Source organism: Mus musculus, chromosome 14 (assembly GCF_000001635.26).
Source record: "Mus musculus strain C57BL/6J chromosome 14, GRCm38.p6 C57BL/6J".
Taxonomy (NCBI): Eukaryota; Metazoa; Chordata; class Mammalia; order Rodentia; family Muridae; genus Mus; species Mus musculus.
The window spans coordinates 62964850-62989573 of record NC_000080.6 but is presented as its reverse complement, the minus strand read 5'-3'; the positions used below and the strand labels follow the sequence as shown (position 1 = coordinate 62989573).

Genomic DNA, 24724 nt, shown 5'->3' with positions numbered 1-24724 from the left:
CACTGCAGAGAGGCCTCACAACAAGCCCCAAAGTAGCAGCAAGAGCAAGAATCTGTTCACATCTTCAGTTGCAAGCAAGAAGCCAAGAGAGTGAACTGGAAGGAAGTAGCCCAAGGCTTTAAAACTCTCCAAGTCTTCCCTGCTGCTTGCCCAATTAAATACTTATTCAAGTAGGGCTGTCCTTCCTAAACCCTCAAAAACAGTGCCACCAACTGGGGACAAAGTGTTTAAACACTTAGTTCTAGGGGGGACATTTCATTTCAAACCACCATAAATGCCTAGGCTGGTTCCTTGGCTAGTATAAAGAGTGTATGATGGACATGAGTGTGGGGGCATCAACAGCATGCACTGGTTTTGATTCCTCTTGACATATATCCAAGGATCATGAGGTAATTCTATTTTGGGCTTTTTGAGGACCGCCTATGCTGATATCCATCACAGAAACACCAATTTAACAGTAGTCTATAAATATTCACCCCTGCCCCACCTTTGAACCCTCTCCAGCCTTGCTTTGCCTTTTCATTGTTGGTTTTGTTGATGATGCCATTCTTATTGGGGTAAAGGGGAAATCCAGCATCGTTTCAATTTGCATTTTCTTGATGGTTAAAGATGTTGAACATGTCTTCATGTAATTATTGGGCATATTCAACTATTTTGACAAGCGTCTGCTCAGTTCTTGTGTTCATTTTTAATGATTGGATTGTTTCTTCTTGTGTTACTTTCTGCATTTTCAATACATTCTTGCTGGAGGACTTTCTGGCCAGTGTTTTTTTCCACCCTGCATATTATTTCTTATGTGGTGGTGGAGCACATCTTTAATCCGAGTACCCAGGAAGCAAAAGTAGGTGAATCTCTGAGTTTGAGGCCAGACTGGTCTATAGAGTGAGTTCCAGGACAGTGAGGGCTATGCAGAGAAACCTTGTCTAGACAAACCGTAGTAGTAGTAGTAGTAGTAGTAGTAGTAGTAGTAGTATTAGTAGTAGTAGCAGCAGCAGCAGCAGCAGTAGTAGTAATTAAAACTTATTTTGCAGAAGTTGGTCCTGTTCTTCCACCATCTGGGTCCTGGAGATTGACCTGAGGCTGTCAGGACTGGATGGGAAGCACCTTTACTTGCTGAGCCATCTTGCCAGCCTCAAGGCTTTTTCTTCATTTCAGAAATTGAGTCCTTTGCTATGCAGAAGGTTTTAGATTTGATGCAAGTTCATTTTCCTTAGTAATGTCCTATTTAGTAGTACGTCTTTTCCTGTGCCAATATCATGATTATTTACTCACAATTTCTTTTATTTTAGAAATGTCACATGTAACATTGAGGACTTTAAGCCCCTTAGGGCTGCCTTTGTACACGAGAGGCAGGTATTTGGTGTCACTCTTCAGCATATGGGGACCCCATCTTGCCAGGAAGTTTTGTGTGACTTTTTAGAAATGGGCCTTCCATTTTAATAACTGTTTTATTTGTCTACATGTTCTATATCTTCATCCAAAGGCTGCTAGTGGAAGACTGACTTCCAGGCAACTAGGGTGAGGATCTTAAGCCTACACCCACAGTGACACACCTACTCCAATCAGGTCACACTTATTTGAACAAGGCCACACCTCCAAATGGTGCCACTCCCTGGCCCAAGAATATACAAACCATCACGGGGTGGGGTGGGGGGGGGTTGGGGGAGGCAAGGTAAGGTAAGAAGTGTTGTCCTTATTGCTAATGCGATAGTCATCTTGACTCTCTTCCAGCAAATTCATATCCAGTGAAAAGCTATTAGATTTGTATCCTGATATTTGCTGAATTAATTATTTCTGTTATGTTTGCTTGTTTGTTTGTTGTGTGTATGCCTGCATGTGTGTGTGCAAATGTGTACACCTGTGTGCATGTTCCCACATGTGTGTAGGTTCCAGTGTGTCACAGTGATGTGTGGTGGTCAGAGGGTAACTGGCAGTTAGTTGTCTGTTCTTGTTTTTCACCATGTGTGACCCAGAGACTCAACGTGGGCCCTCGGGCTTGCCAGCAGGCACCTTCATCTGCTGAACCATTTCATAGGCTCTTTTCCCAAGATTCTTAAGCAAACCATAGGTTTCTCATTTGCTATCTTTCTTTCTTATAAATTCAAACAGTCACACATATAAGCCTTCCTCTTAGGCCTGTATTCATTGCACCTCATAGGTTTGTGGCATATGGCATTTCCATTTCCCTAAGACTCTAAAAACTTAATTTCTCTCATTTCTTTTCCAGTGACACTGTTCAAAGGTGTAATGGTAATCCTCGTGTATTAAGGACATTCCGTAAATTTCTCTTGCTGTTTATTTTTAGTTTAATTGTTTAATTCAGTTATGATCCAATAAAATGCAAGAAATTATGTCCTTTTTTGGTATTTGTTCAAATCTGACTCATAGTTGAACACATGATCTGTTTTTAAAAAGACAGTTTCATGAGCTGCTGATAAGAATTTGTTTTCTTCTGCATATGTATCAAAAGATGGCCTAGTCGGCCATCACTGGAAAGAGAGGCCCATTGGACACACAAACTTTATATGCCCCAGAACAGGGGAACGCCAGGGCCAAAAAGGGGGAGTGGGTGGGTAGGGGAGTGGGGGTGGGTGGGTATGGGGGACTTTTGGTATAGCATTGGAAATGTAAATGAGCTAAATACCTAATAAAAAATGGAAAGAAAAAAAAAGAATTTGTTTTCTGAGACTACTGAATGAAATATTCTGTGAGTGTCTGTTAAGTACTTCTAATACTGTGTTTAACTTTGGGGCTCCCTTGCTAATTTTTTTGTTTTGATATCCATCTATTGATAAAAAGGGGCATTAAAATCACTCACTAGTGTTGAATTGAACCTATTTTATGATTTATGCCAAGTATTATATTTTTATAAAATTGTGTACTCTGACATTGTTTATACAATGTTTTAGATATTAAACGGGCTTACACACTTCATAGCTTCTTGGTCAATTGTTCTACCAATATGTGATGACTGTCTTTGTCTCTTCAGACTGATTTTGACCTGACATCTGCTCTATTAGTTATGAATATGGTTTCTTCTGCTTGTTTTTGACTTCTGTTTATCTGATACAATGTTCCATTCTTTCCATATTCAGTCTCAGAATATCTTGATCAGTCAGGTGAGTTTCTTGCTGGCAACAAATTGTTGAAACTTTATTTATTTAAGAAGAAAAATAAAGTCAGCCACTTTATATCTTTCAATTAGAGAACCAAGACCATTTATATTCAAGGTTATTATTTAAAGGTATGTACTAATTTCTGCTCTTTTTTTCCCAGTTTTTCTTCTTTTTTCTTAGTTATGTTCTTTTTCCTTCATTTATCTTGGAGGTTTGGTGTTTTCCTATAAATGACTACAGTCACTGTGGCTTCTTCCCAATTCTCATTGCTTGACTACTCTTCTAGTGATAATTACTCTTTCTTACGTGCTTATGGTGGTGTTTGTATTATTTTTCTTTTGCTTTGGTTTCTTCCAGTATTATACATGATGCTAGTTCAGTGGTTATACATTTCTCAGTTTATGCTTATTTTAGAAAGTCTTTACTTCTTGTTCAGCTTTGAAGGATAGCTTTGCAGGATATAGTATATATATAGTTTGTATATATATAGTTTGGCAGTCATTTTTCTAACAGTCCCTAAAGCCCAGCAACGCATGCCCTCTTGAGCTTTATAACTTTTGGTGAGAAATCAGGTTTTTTATGATTATTTTGTCTTTATCTCTGACTTGGATTTTCTTCTTTGCAATTTTAAATTTTCTCCATTGTCACAAATTTTTGCTATTTTAACTATAATGTGTTGTGATTCTTTTTGTCATGTCTAGTTGGACTCTTAAATGCTTCTAGTATTGGGTTGTCTACTGAAAAATACCTTGTTAGCTTTTAAATTTTTGAAGAATTATAAAAAGCTGCTATTAATTATAGTTCCAGAGTAGGCTTTATACAGGTATAAAATATTTAGGTAGATTCCAAGGGATAACATGGTAAAGGTCAATTTTCCTAATCTCTTTTAATTCAATGGTAAAGTTGTATTTGCGTCCTATCAGTAATGAGTGAACATTCCTGTTTCTTCACACCATTTGAATATTCAACAGAGCTAGTATTACAGGTCTGGGCCATGTTGTCTATAATGGTATTTTACTTTAATGTGGGTTTTCTTTTCTTTTTAACACATTTACTTACTGCTCACCTCTGGCAAAATGCTTGCTCATTTTTTTTTTTATCTAGTTTTGTGTTTCTTGCTTTTTTAGGGGGAGGGAGGTTCGAGACAGGATTTCTCTGTGTAGCCTTGGCTGTCCTGGAACTCACTCTGTAGACCAAGCTGGCCTCGAACTCAGAAATCTACCTGCCTCTGCCTGGATTAAAGGCATGCACCACCACTGCCTGGCATGTTGTTTGCTTTCTTATTGATTTGTGGGCACTGTTTGTATATTTTGGATACCAGAACTGTATTAGATATTTTATAAATGCTTCCATCACTCCAACTCCACGACTTCTCTTTACATCTTAAGTGTGCCATGTTTTCGAAGTTTCATCTTTTAAAAAAGCCAATGCCAAATCTCAAGACTTTGAGCAATATCATCTATCTTAACTTAATTTTTTTGTGATAGTTATAAGATATGTCCTTAGATGCACAGCTCTAAATATGAGTTTCAGGTTGTGCTATAGCACTATTGTTGAGAAAGCTATCTTTTTTCCATTGAGTTATCTTTGGTTTTAGTCATTTTTTGAATAAGTCTAATTTTGGGACTTTTCTCTTCTTGTGATACATTGATTTACTCTTTTGAAATACATCTTAATTATTGAAATTTATATTATAGTAAGGTATTGGTTTTTTTCGGTTTTATTTGCTTGTTTGTTTTACTTTTGTCTTTCCCTTATCAATTGTATTGGCTATTTGGGGTCTATTGCTCTTTCTTCCATTGCATTATTGCCACACTTATGTCCACTTGTGTGTCTGAAGATTTCCTGTGGGAGAATAAGTTATTCTCTGTTGGTTAAGCTCTGCTAGCCAAGAACAAACCACAGACCCAGGAGCATTATAAAAAAGCTCTGGATCCACCATTCTCCAAGAGTCCAGACTCCACATCTTCACTTCACAGACCCTTCCACCATGAGACTGTATCTGCTCCTCTCTACTCTATTCTTCCTCTTGGACCTTTTACCCCAAGGTAAGTTGGTGGCTAATTATTGGGGGGAATATTCAGTTTAAAAGTCTCTCTGGAAGGTCAGAGATTAATTAATTTCACAGTTTCAGAAACTCAATATCCACAGCTCCACTAAGATTATATCAGGAGAAAACAGACATACATTGCCATTAACCCAAATGTCAAATGGGGTCATGTTGTTCTATATCCTTTCTTTGGATTCCTTGGGAGGCATTAGGAGTTCGTTGTAGATGCTTAGTTTTCTTCTAGGACATTTTGCAGCAGTATTTAAGCAGCATTTGTGAGGACATCTACTCTCTCAAAAGAGAAGATGGAAACTCCTCAAGGAGAGGTGATGTTCAATGGGGGGTCACAAAGACCTGGGCATCTATGAGAAGAGACAAGTATTCCAACACAAGTGAAAAGTCAGAATCCTTGTTAGACAAGGAGAAGTTAGCATGGGAATGAACTGCAGCAGGATGACCCCTAAATATACAAATGGAGATGGAATATATTACACACACTTATAATAGATCTTCTAATTAGAAAATTAGCTCACTGGCTCTGTGAGATGGGTCAAAATATAAACCAACAAACCCCAAGGTAACACATCTTGTGAAAGTTGTTATACATGAAAAATGCATCATAAAACGAACCTGTAGAATGAGAAGAGAAAAGGTACCGTGGACAAATAATAAGCGAAGACATCAAGTTGTAATGTCTTGGTACGTAACAGGTTTATGTAAAGTAATTGAAAACATAAGGATGGGTTAAAGAATAGTGAATGAGTACAACATTTAGTAGACTGATCATGGATTATGTGAGTTTAGAAAAAAAAAATCATAATAAACCTAGAGACTGAAGGTGAAAGAGCCAATAAACACAAGAAGGGACCAAAAGAGTAACACAATAAAAACATTATATACTTCACAGTAATTTGGTACTATTGATCAAGGAAAGACTAAAACACACTTAAAATAGCTACTTCACAAATGATGGAGTTGATACCATAGTAGGTGTTCCTAAGACTTAAAAATTAGAAAAAAAAATTAGAAGATTACAACTGTGTGTAATGTATCCCACCTCTTGTATATTTAGGGATCTTCCTGTTGCAGTTCATTGCATCAATGATTTCGCACTAATCAAATTCCTACTAAGTTTTCATCACCAAGATACAAATACGCTATTGTTTATCTGACTTTTAAAAAGAGTATTTCTTGCTTTTCCTGTTTCATTTTGTGGAAAACACCTTAAAGTCATGACCTGAAGTCTTAGTCTTGAAATCATCGTCTTTCCATTCTCTCTTAAATATATCCCCATCAAACATTCTCCCAACCCTCCCTCTCTGTTATGAAATTGCTTTTGCCTTCAGCCATTCATACAAAAGCTTTCTCCCTTCACACTCAGTAACAATCACCATGCTGCTGGCCCATCCATTTCTCATTGTTTTGTTTGTTTGTTTGTTTTTGTTTTTTGTTTTTGTTTTTTTTGTTTTTGTTTTTTTTGTTTTTGTTTTTTGAGACAGGGTTTCTCTGTATAGCCCTGGCTGTCCTGGAACTCATTTTGTAGACCAGGCTGGCCTCGAACTCAGAAATCTGCCTGACTCCGCCTCCCGAGTGCTGGGATTAAAGGTGTGCGCCACCACACCCGGCTCCATTTCTCATTGTTAACTAACTACCTGTTGGCTGATTTTCCAATGTCAGTCCCTCCCCTCTTCATAATCTCCCATATTCAGCCATTCTGTTTTGAGGTGGAAGTGTCACTTGTTTCTCAGCCTAGCTCACCGATGGCTCCTCCTCATCTTTTCTGGTGAGCCTTCTTGGAAGGAAGCCCCAAGGTTCAGTTCCTGGCCCTTCTCTACTCTACTCCCATTCACTTTAATGACTTAGCAAGTCTCATTTCTTTAAATTCTGTTAGATTTCTTCATTAGAACTCTAGACTGGAGTATAGGATCCAATGATACACCTGATTCAACTTAGAGGTTTGATTTCAAAACTAGTATGTCTAAAATAGGACTCACGATTGTCTCTCAGATTCCTCTATGGGGAGTTTCTGCACCTTAATGCTGTGGCTGTCCTGCCGGGGTGTGTGTGTGTGGGGGTGGGGGGGAAATTCCTTGGATCTCCACTTATCCTTAGGGATTTTCCATTGCTGTACCACAAAGGGGGTCTGTTCAGGTTCCTGTCTCTTTCACTCCATTTTGGGTATTGAGTGTTTCATACCCCGAGTGTGTCTTGGCTTCTGCCCTGTCATTAGACCTTACTAGGCTCTACTTGTAAATTTGTAAATAAGAAAGAGATTTTTTTCTCAGCTCCTTTCTCAGGGGTGAATGATCTAAGACTCCAAGTAAATTTTTTTTAATTTTTTTTAAGATTTATTTATTTAATATATGTGAGTACACTACTGTCTCAGACACACCAGAAGAGGGCATTTGATCCCATCTCCAGCTCCAAGTAAGTTCTCAATAGTATCCAATTTGGACCTCAAATTGGAATAGCCCCTGCATGCCTGCTACATGTAGTTTTCTTGCTTACCATATATATCTTATGTATACTCACCAGAAGGTCATGAAAGAGAGGGAGTCAGAATGCGACAGAGACCCTGGGGATGCTTAAAAAAAAAAAAAGCGGGCTGAAGAGATGGCTCAGTGGTTAAGAGCACCAACTGCTCTTCCAAAGGTACTGAGTTCAAATCCCAGCAACCACATGGTGGCTCACAACCATCCAAAATGAGATCTGATGCCCTCTTCTGGTGCATCTGAAGACAGCTACAGTGTACTTAGATATAATAATAAATAAATCTTTAAAAAAATCACTCTACCTTCAGATGTTTGTTTGAAGTTTAGGGCACTCTTCTCATATCTGTCAAGTGCTTTTTGTAACGTTTTATATCCTGTCTTAGTTAGGGTTCTACTGCTGTGAACAGATACCATGACCAATGCAAATCTTATAAGGACAACATTTAATTGTGGCTGGCTTACATGTCAGAGATTCAGTCTATTATCATCAAGACAGGAAGCATGGCAGTATTCAGGCAGTCATGGTGCTGTAGAGCTAAGAGTTCTACATCTTCATCTGAAGACTGCTAGCAGAATACTCACTTGCAGGCAGGTAGACTAAGGTATTAAAGCCCACAGTGACACTTCCAACAAGGCCTCTTCTCCAATAGTGACACACCCTGGCCCAAGCATACAGTGGAGTCACATTTATTTCTGTACTTTCCAGATCTACAAATGTTGGAGAACCCTCAATAATATAATTAGTTCAATGGTATTATCACAGAATTTTAACTTGGCTCTGAAGTCCATCCCAACTACATTGTTTTCTCCACAAATACTATTCTTTAGGATTTTCTCTCTTGATGAAACGTTTCAATTTTATTAAAAGTTTAATTGTTTTTATTTTATATGTCTGGGTGTTTTGCCTGACTGTATGTATGAACACCATGTGGACACAGTGTTCATGGAGGCCAGAATAGGACATCGAATATTTTGGAGCTGGAGTTACATTACAGATGGTTGTGAGCCACCATGTGGGTGCTGGGAACCTAATCCAGGTCCTTGGGAAGAGCAGTCAGTTCTCTGAATGCAGATCCACCTTTCCAGGTCCCACTTAATTCTTTTCTTGGAAGGTGGCATTACTGAGAACCCAATTCTATCACAATAGATATTTTATTGACGTTTTTACAAGCATATTTTCATTCACTTTCATTCTTTGCTGTGACAGTGATATAAATTATTTCATTATACATTATGTCTCAGAGCCTAGCCTGGTGGCACACACCTTTAATCACAGCACTCAGGAGGCAGAGGTAGGTGGATCTCTGTGAATTCGAGGCCAGCCTGGTCTACAGAGTGAGTTCCAGGACATCCAGGGCTACACAGAGAAACCCATCTTGAAAAACAAAAAAACAAAACAAAACAATTATGTCTCAAAGTTGCTATCTTATATTGGTTTTAAAGTTCATAATTAATTGACATTTTGTAAAGCACCTTCTAAAGGACTCTTCTTGATTTACTGGGCTTATTCTTTACATGACTTTACTATGAAATCTCTGCAAACATTGGTCCCCTTATGCTTTCCTTTGTGATTTATTATAGTTATGTCAGGCTTTTGGTTTAGTACTACTGCCTTCTGGGTAAACAATTTAAATATGTCTCTTCCTTCACAAATTCTCCTGTCACCAATATATAATTAGTTATTAACATTTTGTCTTGTCAACATTTTCATCTGTAGTTTATATTCTTCACACAGGCCCATTCTTTCCATCATCTATGCTGTTTTCATGTTGTGTTTTTTATAACACTCCCAACATGAAGCACACACACAGAAAACTGGTAGCCTATGACTAAGATGCACTTAACCACTGAAATAGATAGTGCAGGACTAAATAGGGAAAGAAAACACAACTTCTGCTTTTTTCTAAGCTTGAAAGAGTGAGTCCAAGATAGAGAGTAAGATACTGGCTTCTGTCCCACTCACACACAATTGCTTAACCAAATTCTCCTGTGAGGGCTCAAGGGCCCTCTGAGAATGCCTAGGAGCACAGTGGGGCAAACGGAAAAGAAAATCTGATTAAACACAAAAAGGGTGTCTGTGAGATTAGTATTCCAAACCACCAGGGATGACTACGAACAAAGAGGAAAGACAGAAGTTACGGTATCGACCATGCTCACGGTGTTCAAGCAGCAGGCTCTGCAGAGGACAGTCAGATGTTTGCCATTGGGGTAACCAATAACCAGCCCTCCCAGGGGGATGGAAACAGAGAGACGAGGCTCACCTTACTCAGCTCTACATAGAAGTAGACACTGCTGTTTCACACCAGGACTGGAGCTACCAACTCTCCTAGCCAGGATCATCACTTTGAGCACCAATGATACAAACATACCAAGTGGACCCAATATCAGGACCCACTCCCTTTCTTACAACCCCACTCACTCCTTGAATTCTGAACCATTTGTATATTGAGCTACTTCACAAGCAGCCATGCACTAATAGTTTTCTGAGCATGCCCATGCACCAATTACCAAATCAGCCACTATAATGAAGTCACTCATGCACTAGTTCCTAGAGTCAAAGTCTGCATCAAAGTCAAAATCTAGAGTCACTGCTATATGGAGTTAACTTAGACCCTAGATCTGGAGCCAAATTCTCTCAGTGAATATCAGCATTACAGGCTCAGTCACATAGACAGCCTCACCCAATGGAAGCACGGTTATTCCACAATATGAACTAATCATATACATATATGTATAATCATATACAACAACTATATGTATAGATCAATTAAAAAAATAAAATAGAATTACTAGTTAAGCGTAGACTACCCCTACAATGTTTTCCCATGGAAATTTGATTCTGCCCCATCAAAAGGGAAAGAGGAAAAGAAGGTAATTAAAAATGGTAACAGCAAATATCAAGAAGACAGTTGCTGTATGCATCATGAGGGGAGATGCAATAAGGCAACCACAACATCAGAGATGTGACTCTTCACCCTTACAGTGGCCTGTAAGCCTGGTACTAGGTGGATACTATTTTTAATATTACATGACTTTTTCTGACATGTTCCATCCACCCGTCCACCCACCCACCCACCCATCCATCCACCCATCCACCCATCTACCCATCCACCCACCCATCCACCCACCCATCCACCCACCTACCCATCCATCCATCAATCCATCCATCCATCCATCCATCCATCCATCCATCCATCCATCCATCCACCCACCCACCCACCCATCCATCCATCCATCCATCCATCCACCCACCCACCCATCCATCCATCCACCCACCCACCCACCCACCCACCCATCCACCCATCCACCCATCCATCCACCCATCCATCCAAGTCTTTTTTGAAATCACTTAGTCTGGGGACTTAGCCTTCAGTGTCCTGTGTATCCACAGTACTCTTCCTTGGGCATTTTCTTATTGTTTTCATGACCTCAGAAAGCAGTCTCTGCTGATCCTCTCGATTCCATCCTTCAGGGTATACCTGACTCATCACTATATGATTTTGTTCAAAATGTTTGCCACGTTTTAAATCACCTCATTACTTGAGCTGGATTTTTGTTGTTGGTTGGTTGGTTTGGTTTGGTTTGGGTACTGTTAGATCTCTCTATGGAATGTAACCTCTGTGTAAATGAGGCATCTGGACTGTTCTATTGTTATGAAGAGAAAAGTTTTGTGAGTGAATCGGTGAGAAGTCTGACATTTTGCATAAAGGAGGGAGGCAATGAAGAAATCAGCATATTTAGGGCATCTATTTTGTCTTGTTTTAGTCTGATATTTAACACAGTAACTTATCTAGACTTTTCATGTGTTTATAAGAAAACTAAAGAGCAAGCTGTGAATAGGTATGAATAAGCTTTGGGAGAGGGAAAAGGGGAGAGAGGGTGACTGGGGGTCATCGTGTAGGAGCTGCTAAGGCAATCTTTGATCTGGCTCCTTTTCCTCACAGAGAGGCACTCCACTCAGAATCATTCTGTTCTCACGTGTAAGGATGCCCACGACGTGGCACTCCCACCCTGACCTATCACTTCCCGGTTTGTTTGTTTCCTGCAGTTAGAAGTGGGATGGGTGCGTCTGAGACGCTCTGCGTCAGTCTGCAGGGCACGTGCAGAAGAGACATCTGCAAACTGATAGAAGACGAGATCGGTGCTTGCCGGAGAAGATGGAAATGTTGCAGGCTGTGGTGGATTCTCATACCCATTCCAACGCCAGTTATCTTCTCAGACTATCAAGAACCCCTCCAGTCTAAGGTGAAGTAAGACCAGAGTAAACACAGAAAGGACGTCTCACACGGCCGGCTAAAGCAATGGAACCTTCACACCGAACACTTCCAGCTCTTTAATCAGGTTCTATTCAGCTTGCCAATAAAATCAATAAAATAAATATTGATTTCAAATACGCCCAGATACCATTTCTTTATGACATTTCAAAATTTAAATAAAATATTTAAATACAAGAAACTATTTTTGAGCTAGAAACAACAAAAAAACCAAAACCAAAACAAAACAAAAAACAAAAAACAACTGCTGCTCTTCCAGAGGACCTGAGTTTGGTTCCCAGCACAGCCATGTTCTCTTACAGCCATCTCTAACTCCATTTCCAGGGGACCCAACACCCTCCTCTGACTCTACAGCACTGGACACGTACTTGGTAAACATATGTCCATGAAGCTAAACACAAAATACCTATAAAATAAAAATAAAAATCATTTAAAACCTGCTGTTTCCAGGTCAGGCAGTGGTGGCACACGTCTTTAATCCCAGCACTTGGGTGGCAGAAGAAGGTGGATTTCTGAGTTTGGGGCCACCTTGAACTACAGAGTGAGTTTCAGGACAGCCAGGGCCACATGGAAAAACCCAGTCTCAAAAAAACCAATCCACATTAAAAACTGTAATAGAAACTCAACAGATTCACAACTGGCAACAATGAAGGAAAAAAATTATAAAACAGACAAATTCTCACAGACAGAGCCAATAAATTAAATTAAAAGACAGGACACCAAGAATTTGCAGATCATGTAAGAGTGGAGAGAATAATCCTGGGAGACAGGAGAGAGGAGAGAACTGGAGTAAGGTTAGAAGAAAATAGCTTGGAACAATACTTTAAGTTCATGAGAATTAATCAGAAACATATGAAAACAAAGAAAGAAAGTAGGGGGTGACAGGACGGAGGGAGAACCTCTGAAAGCTAAGAGAAGAGGCTGAAAATCTTACAGCTTCCTTTGGAGTGGGGGGAGTGAGATAAGTTTCTCTGTGTATCTTGGGCTGTCTGAAACTCAGTCTGTGGACCAGGATGGCCTCAAACTCACAGAGATCCACTTGCCTTTGCCTCTCAAGTGCTGGATTGAAAGTCTGCACCACCGCTGCCTGGGACAGCTTCATTAATCAATTCAAAAGGGAAGTTCTTAGCTCTCTTAGAGTTTCTATTGCTGTGACCAAACAGCAAAACCAAAAGGCTAGTTGTGGAGGGAAGGGTTTATTTGGCTTACATTTCCAAAGCATTGTTCATCATTGAAGGGAAGTCAAGACAGAACTCAACCAGGGCAGGAACCTGGAGGCAGGAGCTGATGCAGAGGCCATGGAAGGGCGCTGCTTACTGGCTTGCTCACCATGGTTTGTTCAGCCTGCTTTCTTATAGAACCCAGGACCACAGCCTAGGGATGGCGCCATCCACAATGGACTGGGCTCTCCCGCATTGGTGCTGGGAATTGAACTCAGGACCTCTGGAGCAGCCAGTGCTTTTAACCGATGAGCTGCGTCTCCAGCCCAGCAGAAGGGTATTTGTAAAGGACTACATATGTCACTTCATCTAGCTGTGGGTAGTCAGCTAGCGCTAGAATACTAGGCATGAATCTATGCTAGGAACTGATCCTGGGACTGCTATAAGACAACCAGTGAGCTTAACCGCTGAGCAGTCTCTCTAGTCCCTGCATTTATTTATGTTTGTTTGTTTGCTTGCTTATTTGTGTTTGGGCATTGCTTGCTTTTACGTCTGTGCATCATGTGTAGCCAGTGCTTGCAGAGGCCAGAAGAGGGAGTTGGAATGCTCCCCTGGAACTGGAGCTACAGAAGGTTGGGAAGTACAGTGTACGTGCTGAAAAATTAAACTTGTGTCCTTCGGAAGAGCAGCCCATGCTCTCAAGCCCTGAATGGCCCCTCCATGGCATCTCCACACTCCCTTCTTCCCTCTTTTACACCCACATTTTTCCCACGTCTGCTTCACAGCATCATACCTGTGTCCTGCTTTTCCAAGACTGGCATTCTCTAAAGTAAAACTCTTAGATTCTCTTACTCGTCTTATAAATTATTAATAACAGGTAAGCTTTCACTCACTGAAATTCAAGTCTCAGAAACATACCTACTTAAATAGAATCTACAAGGCCAGTGTTACTACAACTTTGATTAATATTCAATGTCAATTTGCTTTAGAGACAAAATGAAAGACTGATAAAGTGTCAAGTAACAGGATTTATTTGGTCAAAAGAATCGCATCTCAAGCACAGTGAACCAAAAAGTCCCTACAATGCATGCTCTACAGAAAACCCAAGAGAAAATTTTTTACAGGAAATAACTATAAAAGTGCTTTTGCTGTGGGCAGTGAGTTATTGTCTACCTTGCTCAAAGCCAGTGAGTTCCAGCAGAGGGCGCTGCAGGCTTCTCCCAAGAATCCAGGAACTTTCTGGGGTTCAACTTTTATTAGGACCCTAGGCAGTTTCTTCCACATCCGAATTGTCTGTTCTCGGGGTTTCAGCTGGGGGCCCTGGAGGGGGTGGGAGCAGGCGTGGTGGAGGTGGCAGACAAGGACACAGCAGATGAATGGAGACCTCCTGAAGGGTGAGACATTTTGTTCTTCCTGGTGGGCAAATCCATTTCTTCTCGGGGCATCCTCAGATTTCCCTGTGTGTCCACAGTACCCGGGGTCAGCTAGTAGACTGAACGTTAGTAATCAGCTAGAAGCCTCTGCCCTTGCTTGCTCTCCTTGCTTAACTCTTTGTTTCCCCGTCCAGAGCAGACAGGAGCCTGGCAGAATTGGGACGGGGGTAATTGTTCTTGTCAGGACAGTTCTTCCCCTGGTTCACTCTGAACCAGGAATTGTGTCTGAACTGGTGAATCGCAACTGTATCGGCTGGTAGAGTGGGTTCAATTATCCTGAGGTCCAGCGCAGGCTTTGAGCAACTGAGTTCCCCTGTTAGGGGATTTCTTTTGGCTGCTGTATTCTCTTGAGCATCTTCAGTTCCCATGCAGGATCCTGCTGAGTGCTCTCTGCCAGACTTCCCAAACTTGGTAAGAGCCCTGTTTGCTTTGCCTACGGGTCATGGAGACTGTCTTTTTTAGAGATCAGTCTTCTGTATGCATAAAAAGCACCCGGGCAGGCTGCCTCAGGACAGAAGTCACATCTTATATTACCCATCTTATACCACTGGCCATTGCCAGCTTTGACATAACAGAGGTAATGTTCTTTGGGACAAGTAGCACTGACATGGATCGCCACAACATTGAGGGCACACACAAGTGATCCTTTATTAGGCTGAGACATGTATACACTCAAGGGACTTAGGGTAGCTCACTTCCCTGTCTACTTTGTCACCTGTGAAATCTGAAAGTCAATTCAACACCAGCAGGAAACCTTCAACACAGTTTGTGCAGTCAGGGTCTTGGGAGCCTGCACAACTGCCACAGTGGTAGGTCTGCGTAGTGTGGTCTCCCCTGCTCGCCAAAGAATCTTTCACCTTCAGTAAACCCTCTAAGGCTTCGTCCACACTCTGCACCACCTTGATATCCAGGGGGACGTCCAGGAAGGGGTCAAAGGTACCCCAGGTGCCCTGGCAGAGGAGATACTTGATCTGAGATCTTTAGGAACCTCCAAATATCAGCTCATGGCCCAGGGTGCTACCCTCAGACGCTGGTCCCCAGGCAGGCAGGGTGCGTGCCTGACATTCAGAAACTCGTGTGCATCTTCCTGCTTGTGCTTGTGGAAGGCAGAAGTCAACACGAGTGAGTGAGTGAGTCCGGGGTGACTTCCCTGGAGTGGAGGAGACTCTGGATCATGTGAGCGTCCATAGCACACACATGTAACCTCTGTGGCAACAGAAGCTCTGAGAGAGCTCCCGAGACAGCATGTAGTTTGCAAAAGATAGTGTGTCCTACAGTATCAAACATTTAGCCAAGATTTAATTCTTCACTTAAAAATGAACAAGGATGCCCATCTCGCTAGTATGTAAATTTGCTTTTGTTTTTGGTAAATGGTAATATATTATCTATCTATCTATCTATCTATCTATCTATCTAAACACACACATATATACACACACATATATGTTTATATATATATATGTATAAATATATGTTTAGTAAATGGTATATGTATAGTGGAAATATATTGAACATATATACATATATATATATATGAATTGTTTAAAAATAGATTTCTTTTTAAAAAATGTCCTGGTTGGTTTTGGTCAACTTGACACAAGCTAGACCCATCGTGGAAGAGGAATCTCAACTGAAAGAATGATGCTACCACATCTCCTGTGGGCAATTCTGTCGGTGTCTTATTGAATAATGATGGGTATGGGAGGGCCCAGCCCACCAGGGGCAGTGTCATCCCTAAGAAGGTGATCCTGAGTAGTATAGAAATGGTGAGCAAGCCAGGACTGAAGGGGTTGTGGAGAGAAGTTGAAGCTTAGTATCAACAAATGCTTTCCTCGAACACCTACGCTTTATACCTTTATACCTTGGGTCACATGTAGATTTCTTATGCGAAGGGGCTCCCACCGAGTGGGCAAGTTTAAGAAGCCCTGCCCTGGGTGATAGCTTCTCCTCACAGAGCCTGTAGATACTGAATTTCCCCAGCCCTATCCTGTTCTCTTCTCTCTTTTACCCCATCTCTCACTCTATCATGTGTCCTGGATCCTCTACCTAGACCAGATTTCCTCTTTGAACTTCAAGTCCAGATCTCAAATATCTCAAACTCAGCATGGCCAACCTTGGCCTTTTATCAGCCCTCTGTGGCCGGATCCCTCTCTAACTAGGTCCCCGGTGGCACCTGGCACCACCCACCTGTGCACAACTCATTCATCCTTGACAGCTCCCCTCCGGCCTCGCCCACTCCATCAGTGATGCCTTCCGGACCCTTCTGAAACCTGCCTTCCATCTGTCCCCTTCCTTCAGCTCTGATGCTGCCACACTGGCCTAATGACCTTGGCCACTGTGATGCTCATGGAGCCGACTCTCCCCAGAGGCTTCTTTGACAGAGGCGGGAGAGGGATCGTAGACATGCTCATCTGTTTTGTTGTTTCAGTCTGTCTCTTAGCTTCATACACATTGACAGTATTGCTGGCAGAGGCACTTCTTGACTTAAACAGCCCCACCTTCCCATTTGTTCACTAAGTGCTACTCCCTGGGTTGACCCCTCCCTTGGCACACTCATTCCCATTTCGACTTTCCACCTGCTCATTCTTGCCTCTCTCTTGCGACTTAGCTGAAATGTCACTGTTGCAAGAACCATCCTGCCCCACCCCCATGCGTTCATAGTAGCTTGCACTATTTGAGCTTGGCCATCGTCTCCAGGGGAGGTGGAGTTGGCTGTCTGGTGCCTGGTGACACCTGTGTAGTAATGAGCCATCTTGCTGGCCCTTGATAAATATTTGTAGATTGAATGGAACTGCATAAGGAAGTGTTGAAGCTTGGGGTAAGATGGAAGGACCCCGGCTCTTCCTGTGCCACTCCAACTCTATGCCCAGAACCCCATTTGACAAGCTGATATCTCTGGATAGACTTTCTAGTGAGACTCCGCTGGCTTTCTCTGGAGCTCTCTGAAATCACCCAAGTATAATTTTTAAGGCTGGCACATAGGTGCCTGAGCTTACCAGATGGTGTCAACCTATGTAGCAGTCTGTCTTTCTGTCCCAGGAACAGAATGGCAGTGGTGTTCCCTAGTGGACAGCACAGTGGGTGCTTTTATTTAACCTATCAGCCAATCACTAAAGTGGCCTTAAAAATTAAGTTGAAAATTTGAGTTTTTACCTAAACGTTTTAAATTGTATTATTTGTGTGTGTGTGTGTGTGTGTGTGTGTGTGTGTGTGTGTGTGTGTGTGTGAACAAGTACATGCAGAGAGGTCAGAGAACAGTCTTTAGAAGTTTGTCTTCTCTGTCCACTGTGGGATGCAAGGGTCAAGCTCAGGTCAGCAGGCTTGTAAGGCCTCTCCGCCTGCTGAGCCATCCTGCCAGCCCCAATTTTAATTTTAATTCAAGATGGCTTTGAAGGTTTCTGTTTTAAAAATAAAAGATTTCAAATCACATTCTGTACTTGTTCATTAATTTATTTATTTGTGTGTGCCTGTGTGCACACACCACAGCGTGTGCAGAAAGTCAGAGAAGTCATTTTCTCTTTCCATTTTGTGGGTCCCAGGAACAGAACTCAGGTCCCTAGGCAAGTGTTTTTACCCTCTGAGTCATCTTGCTGGTCTTCTTACATGCATGCACTTCGTTTTGCTATACTGAGAACTCAACGCAAGGCTTTTTGCAAATCAGCCAAGTGCTTTCTACCACTGAGCTACATCCCAGGCCCTTGTAGGTTATCTTGGAAAAACATTAGTTTTCCTATGCTAAATTTAAAACGTATGTCTTAGTTATGGTTACAATTGCTGCAATGAAACACTATGACCAAACCAATTGGGGGAGGAAAGGGTTCATTTGGCTTACACTTCCACATGACTGTTCATCATCAAAAGAAGACAGGACAGGAACTCAAACAAAGCAGGAACCTGGAGGCAAGAGATGATGCAGAGACCATGGAGGGGTGCTGCTTAATGGCTTGTTCCCCATGACTTGCTCAGCCTGCTTTCTAATTGAGCCTCTAGCCCAGGGATAACACCACCCACAAATATGGTCTGGGCCCTTCCCTGTCAATCACTAATTTAAAAAATGCTCTACTGTCAGAACTTATAGGGACACTTTCTCAATTGAGGTTCCCTCCTTTCAGGTAACTGCAGTTTGTGTCAAGTTGACATAAAACTAGCCGAGACTGCAATTTGTACCTATTAACCTGGCAGTTACCTTTAATGCTGGTGCAGTTGCTCACAGCAGAGACACTGCATAGTTTCAGCATCTGTAGGGGCTGCTCCGTAGTGATGCTTTAAGAACAAAGCATCTCTCCTCCACCATTCCCAGAGCATGTTTTACATCTGTTCTTAATTAAAACTAATTTATTGAGAGATATTTGCTCCAAGTCATGTACCCATGTAATAAAAGTCCTTGCTGCTGTATTTAGAAGGCTGTGTCCAATATAAATACCACCCCCAAGTCTCCTGTAATGAGCCTCCATTGACATAATGAGTTTCTCGGGAGGAATTGTGTATATTAGAGATACTGATGAGTACTTTTTATAATATATGCAATCCTAATGAGCTATTTTCCTTGTTACTCGGAAGAGGATTAATCTTGGGTAAATTTTCCAATAGTCGACAGTGCCTTCCCTATCCCTGGCCTGCCCTCCCCTGGAAGTCTATACTATTATTGCTCCATCCCCTACCCCCCCACCCCCCATTAAATTCTTGACTGTCCCAAATACTAGCTAAGAGTCTTAGTGGGAAGAAGTTCTTGTATTGACTCATGCTAAAATATGATTACTGAAACAACCCATTACCATTTCCAGCTTTGGCTGGCCCTATGTCTTTCCAGAGAAACAGTCTTATTTTGAGCATTAGTTGACTGTCCCGGGAGGATTTCTGAGAACTTATGTGTGTTCTAGAGATTGTTTACAAAGAACAGAAACCAGGGCTGGAGAGATGGCTTACTAATTAAGAGCACTGACTGCTCTTCCAGGGGTCTTGAGTTCAACTCCCAGCAACCACATGGTGGCTGATAGCCATCTTCTGGTGTGTCTGAAGACAGCTATAGTATACTCATATCAATCAAACAAACAAACCCCAGGAACCTACTCAAAGAGACTATCAGTGTGAGGTAACCAGGCAGCCTTGGAAAACAAGGCAGAGCTGATGTCTAGGAGGGCCAGGCCAGCATTGAAGGGCTGTTGGTAACTGGTGTGAACTCAGCTTCTCTAGAACTGCTGTCCACTAGCTTATCAACTGCTTAGTTCTTTTATTCCATGTAGAGGGTCAAATGCAGCTGTTGGCATGCCTGCCCAATGTGCCATTTCTATACTTGGGGGATGTTCCATTGGAACAGTTCAGATCAGGGTCCCAACCCAGGCTCACTCCATTCTGCCTTTGTGGGTTAAGGCTACATGGGACAGACACAGCTCCCCATTTTAGGGTTAAGAACAAAGTCTGTGTCTGTTGCTATAAACTGGGTATGGATAGAGGATTGGGGACCTCTCTAGAAGTGGGGTTGATGAATTCCCTTGCTTAATTCACTAGGAACTCAGAGTGTTGAAGAATTCTGGGGACAGGAAAGTGACAGTGACTCATATGTCAATGGCAGGTCTGTGTGTAGACCTCACAACCTGTGCTGGGTGTAGCTCATATCATGCTCACTAAGGGAATAAAACAGACTGCCATTCTCCCATCATTGCCTGAGACTCAGCTGGCTATTGACTCAAGAAAAAGGAGACTTACCATCTCTTGTCCATTCTGTGGGAACTTGGATAGGTGACAGAACCTCTCTGAGATCCCATACGACAATTATTTTATGGACATACATATCCATATACTTTTATCTTATTTTAAAAGCTTATTTTGTACTTCCCTTTGATAGCTGGCAAAGTCTCCAAAAGTGGGGGCTCTTAAGTCACGTGAGGTAAACAGCAGTTGTTCCCTGTCTTCAAGGATGGACAGTTCCTGCTGTGGGCAGTGGGAGTCCTCTGAGTCTGCCTTTCTGGCAGGCAACAGCAGAGAGAAACACATGCCATCTCAGGCTTGTGTGCGGTTCAGTGACAGTGCACACCCTGGGTCCCGTCCCTAGTATCAACATCTCACCACTAATAATTCAAAGGAGACAGCAGCAACGCAATGGCAATAGACTTGACCAGTGGAATTTCCAGGTCCTTTTGAATATACATGTTTTCATTTCAGCGTCCATGTCGTATTGGCTGGCTATGAGCTTCCCTCCGTAAGTAAGGAGTTTGGGCTAAGGTGTTTGCTAAGTTAGGGGCTGGAGGATTAGCTTGGTAGTAGGGCACTAGGCTAACGTGCACACAGCCCTGGCTTTAATCAACAGCACTGAAAGCCAAACAAAACAAAAAAGCTGTGCTGGTTGCCTATGCCGATTCTGTTTCCACGTCCCAGAGCCAGGGCTCAAATCAGGCACTGGCTCCACCTCCATCACAGAGCTAGAGTACCGATCCCAGTAGCAGGAGGAACATAGTGCTGTGCTGAGAGGGCTTTGATGAAGATGTCCCACTTAGGCCAGGGTGCTCCAAAGTATCTCTCTCTCTCTCTCTCTCTCTCTCTCTCTCTCTCTCTCTCTCCAGACTGTACATTTGTGGGTCTCTGTATCAGTCCCCATCTACTGCAAGAAGCAGCTTCTCTGGTGAGGGCTGGATGACACACCGATCTATGGGTAGTTCAGACGGCCAATAGCTCCTTTCTATCACTAGGTTCCTTTGATAACAGTATCAGGTTTTCCCCTAGGTCATGACTTATCTAGCCTCGGGGTTTGGGGCACTTTAACAGTGTCAGGCTTGAGTTCTCTCTCAAGACGTGGGCCTAATCAGAGCGTGGATAGCTCTCACCATAACATCTGTGCCACCACTGCTCCGGTATACATGGCAGGCAGGTCGCTGTTGTAGGTCACAGGGTTTGTAGTTGGGTCAATGATGCTTGCCTTCCCCTCCAGCAGCGTGCAGAGGAACTTACAGCACCATAAACACTGGTCAGCAGGGATGAAGCTGCTAGTTGGGCACTAGCCTGACCTCTCCATGTTCAACGACATAAGTGCTGTCTTCAGAGGTAGGGCCTTGCTACCAGGTTGTACAGAGCTCCAATACCTCAGCAATGGCTTATGATGTTTATGGGATTGAATATATGTATGATATATTAATAGTCACTGGCTATCTATTCAATTAGTATATATTTATATAATATTCCATTAATATTCATATAATATTCAATTAATATACTCATTCAATATATTCATATTCAATGACTGTGAATAAGTATTCATCTATCAGTATATTCTGCTCCTCTGGAGACACCTGTCTACTGGAGGAAGCTTTTACAGCAACAGGCTTCCATATGGCTTTTCAAAAGACCTTAGTGTTAGCTGTCTCTCCCACATTCCCTCCTTTAATCTGCCCTCCCATCCTCCCCCCGACTCAATTCTCCTTTTCTAGCTTCCCCTTTATCTTTTTTTAATAACAGTATCCTCTATTTCTAGCACCTCGGCACCCTTGCCCCTTTCCTGTTCTGGGCCTGCATGCTCCGGTGCCAGAGTCTGTATGCCCCTCACCTCTGCCCCTCTTGAAGTAGTCCCATAACCCGGTGGTCAAATTACAGCTTTAACTTCTCTCTCTCTCTCTCTCTCTATATATATATATATATATATAGAGAGAGAGAGAGAGAGAGAGAAGTTAAAGCTGTATATATATATATATACAGCTTAAAGCTCTCTCTCTCTCTCTATATATATATATATATATAGAGAGAGAGAGAGATTGTAGTATGCAGATGTACATGCACATGAAGTCCCCATACACATAAAATGCAAACATAAATAAATCCTTTAAAGGTCTTTCTTACCCATTTGTATTTCATCTTTTGAGAACTCTGTTTTTAGTTATGTACCCCATTTTTAATTGTTATTAAAATTAAATTTTACTTATTTATTTTTGGTTTTGGTTTTTTGTTGTTGTTGTTTTGGTTTGATTTTTGTTTTTTTCGAGACAGGATTTCTCTGTGTAGCCCTCGCTGTCCTGGAACTCACTCTGTAGACCAGGCTGGCCTCGAACTCAGAAATCCGCCTGCCTCTGCCTCCCGAGTGCTGGGATTAAAGGTGTGCACCACCACACCCGGCAAGTAGAGTTTTTGTGTTACTGGACTGGACTTCAGCCTCAGAGATCTTAACATATATTAATTACGCAAATTTTCTCCTTCCTTCCTTCCTTCCTTCCTTCCTTCCTTCCTTCCTTCCTTCCTTCCTTCCCTTCCTCCCTCCCTCCCTCCCTCCCTCCCTCCTCCCTCCCTTCCTCCCCTGTCTCTTTCAGATCCTGACCAGAACCAGTATGTTTCTCCTGATACTATGGGTTCCCTTACCCTTCTCTGAAGCCTCCTCCCCCACCTCCATGCCAGTAACTCAAACACACAGCACAGTCTTTTCCTTCTTTCCTCCCATTCTCAGGATGGCATCTAAGATTTACAGCTTGCCTGCCCTGGGCTTCTCCTTTAAGCTCTAATAAATTGTCCTAAGTTTAAAACAGACACTGCTCCTGTCACTAAGCTGTCCCACATTTGCTCGATGACCGTTCCCTCTCTTATCAGGCAGTCTACGTCTCAACGTCAAATCTAAAAGGCTATATTTCTTTAGTTGTTCCAGAGAACAGGCAGCACACCAGTTACTAGTCACCCCTCAGGCTCAGAGTTGAGCTTCTTATAGGGCATGGTCAGCCATCCGGGAAAACAGCCTGAATATAGTTGAGGGTTTCAGGGAAGAGGTGGGAGGAGCTTGCTTAAGTTTCCTGGAGGAGGTGGGAGGGGCTTGATGATGAGCTCCTCCATTCAAGGGCAGGAACGAATTTCCATTATTTGTTACCTACCTGTTTGATGCTAGCCTCTCCTCAGGCCCCTGAGGAACAGCAAGCTGGGCAAATGCTCCCCCTGTTCTCCAGGAACAGCAAAGAACAGCCACACAAGCAGCTGAAGAGGAAATCCCCGGCGGCAGTGGCGACAATCCGAGCTGCCAGTGTCTCTTAGAACCTGCTCTCATTGCTTATCCTGGCCCCTACAGTGAAGACAGGACCCAGGACTGGATTTGAGTCTAACTGCGATGGGTTTGATGTTTCAGGAAGAACGTGAAGTCAAGGAGAAGCATGCAACGGAGTCCTTGCCAGGCTGTGCCGCCCCCTCCAGTCCCCTGCCCCCTACCGTGCTTTAAGCTATGGGTCCAGACTTGAGTGAATCTGGCTAGCCCCTTCATTCAGCACCTTCTGGCTGGGCACAACACTTCAGGTATGTTGTAGCCTTTCACTGCTGAGCCACTAACGTTTCATCTAAAAATAACTGTGCAGCCACAGGCCTGAATCTCTCTGGAATGACCTAAAACCAGCTTAACAAGGGCAGACTAGCAGTTTGACTCCCTGTGGAGTAGGGGCCTGGACAAGGAAGAGAGAACTTCATGCTCAAAAGCAGAGGTGTGTGCCTCCCTGACCCTCCTTGTGCCTTGTGCACAGCTGAGAGCAGGCACCTGGTGTCGCTGTGTCCCTGTGCACATGATGATTTTTAGGGTAGAAGGTACTGCACATGGCCTGAGATGATGGAGGCGGGCCTAAGTCATCTGGGTCACCTCAATGCCACCTAGGACTTGGGAAATTATGGATGCACAGAACTGAAGGACAGCATGATTCTCTTCTGGATCTGCCGCCAGCTATGACCTCATAGATTGGCTACCTCGGGTAGCTCGTGGGGAGGCTCTCTGAACCTCCATAAAGCAGGAAATGCAAACCACCCGTAGGTCCATGACTGTCCCATACATTCAGCCGGGCACTGTTTGTCTTCACATTGTTGGCAAATGAGGGAACTGAGGCACGAGAGTCCACACCCTCGCGGATACTATTTGCCACAGCTTTGGGGAGCCAGGCTCTCACACATACCGCGGGTATTAAGTGTTGACAGCCAAGGTGTGTTAGCAGACTTAATGCCTGTACAGCAACTGGAAGAGTCACCCGAAGGGATGAAGATACGGAAAATGAAGCTGTTCATCACGGTACTGGTGAAGCGGGATGGAATTATTAACAGGTTTGCCCTGACTCTCCTTCCACTGATAAATGTGCATGGCGAAACGTAACCTTCTACACTGGGTGATCAAATGAAGACATTTGGGATCATTTTATTTGGGGGGGGGGGTTCAACAGATCGCTCAAGCTGGGCTGGAATTCTGGGTGTGCCAGGCTGGCCAC

General features: G+C 42.8%; 1 protein-coding gene and 1 pseudogene across 1 annotated transcript; one reads left to right on the top strand and one right to left on the bottom strand.

The window, feature by feature from the left end:
- Nucleotides 1–5063: 5063 nt before the first annotated feature.
- Defb48 (defensin beta 48) lies at nt 5064–12050 on the top strand. Its single transcript, NM_001037751.3, has 2 exons — nt 5064–5164; nt 11707–12050. Exons 1-2 carry the CDS (start codon nt 5107–5109, stop codon nt 11910–11912), a joined length of 264 nt encoding a protein of 87 aa, NP_001032840.1. The 5' UTR covers nt 5064–5106; the 3' UTR covers nt 11913–12050.
- Gm21021 (predicted gene, 21021) lies at nt 14604–15793 on the bottom strand (annotated as a pseudogene).

Bases quoted from the DNA above. Each gene is read 5' to 3' on its own strand.
- Defb48 (NM_001037751.3), top strand. From the start codon at position 5,107: ATGAGACTGTATCTGCTCCTCTCTACTCTATTCTTCCTCTTGGACCTT. The intron at 5,165-11,706 runs GTAAGTTGGTGG...TGTTTCCTGCAG, and splicing joins CTTGGACCTTTTACCCCAAG to TTAGAAGTGGGATGGGTGCG.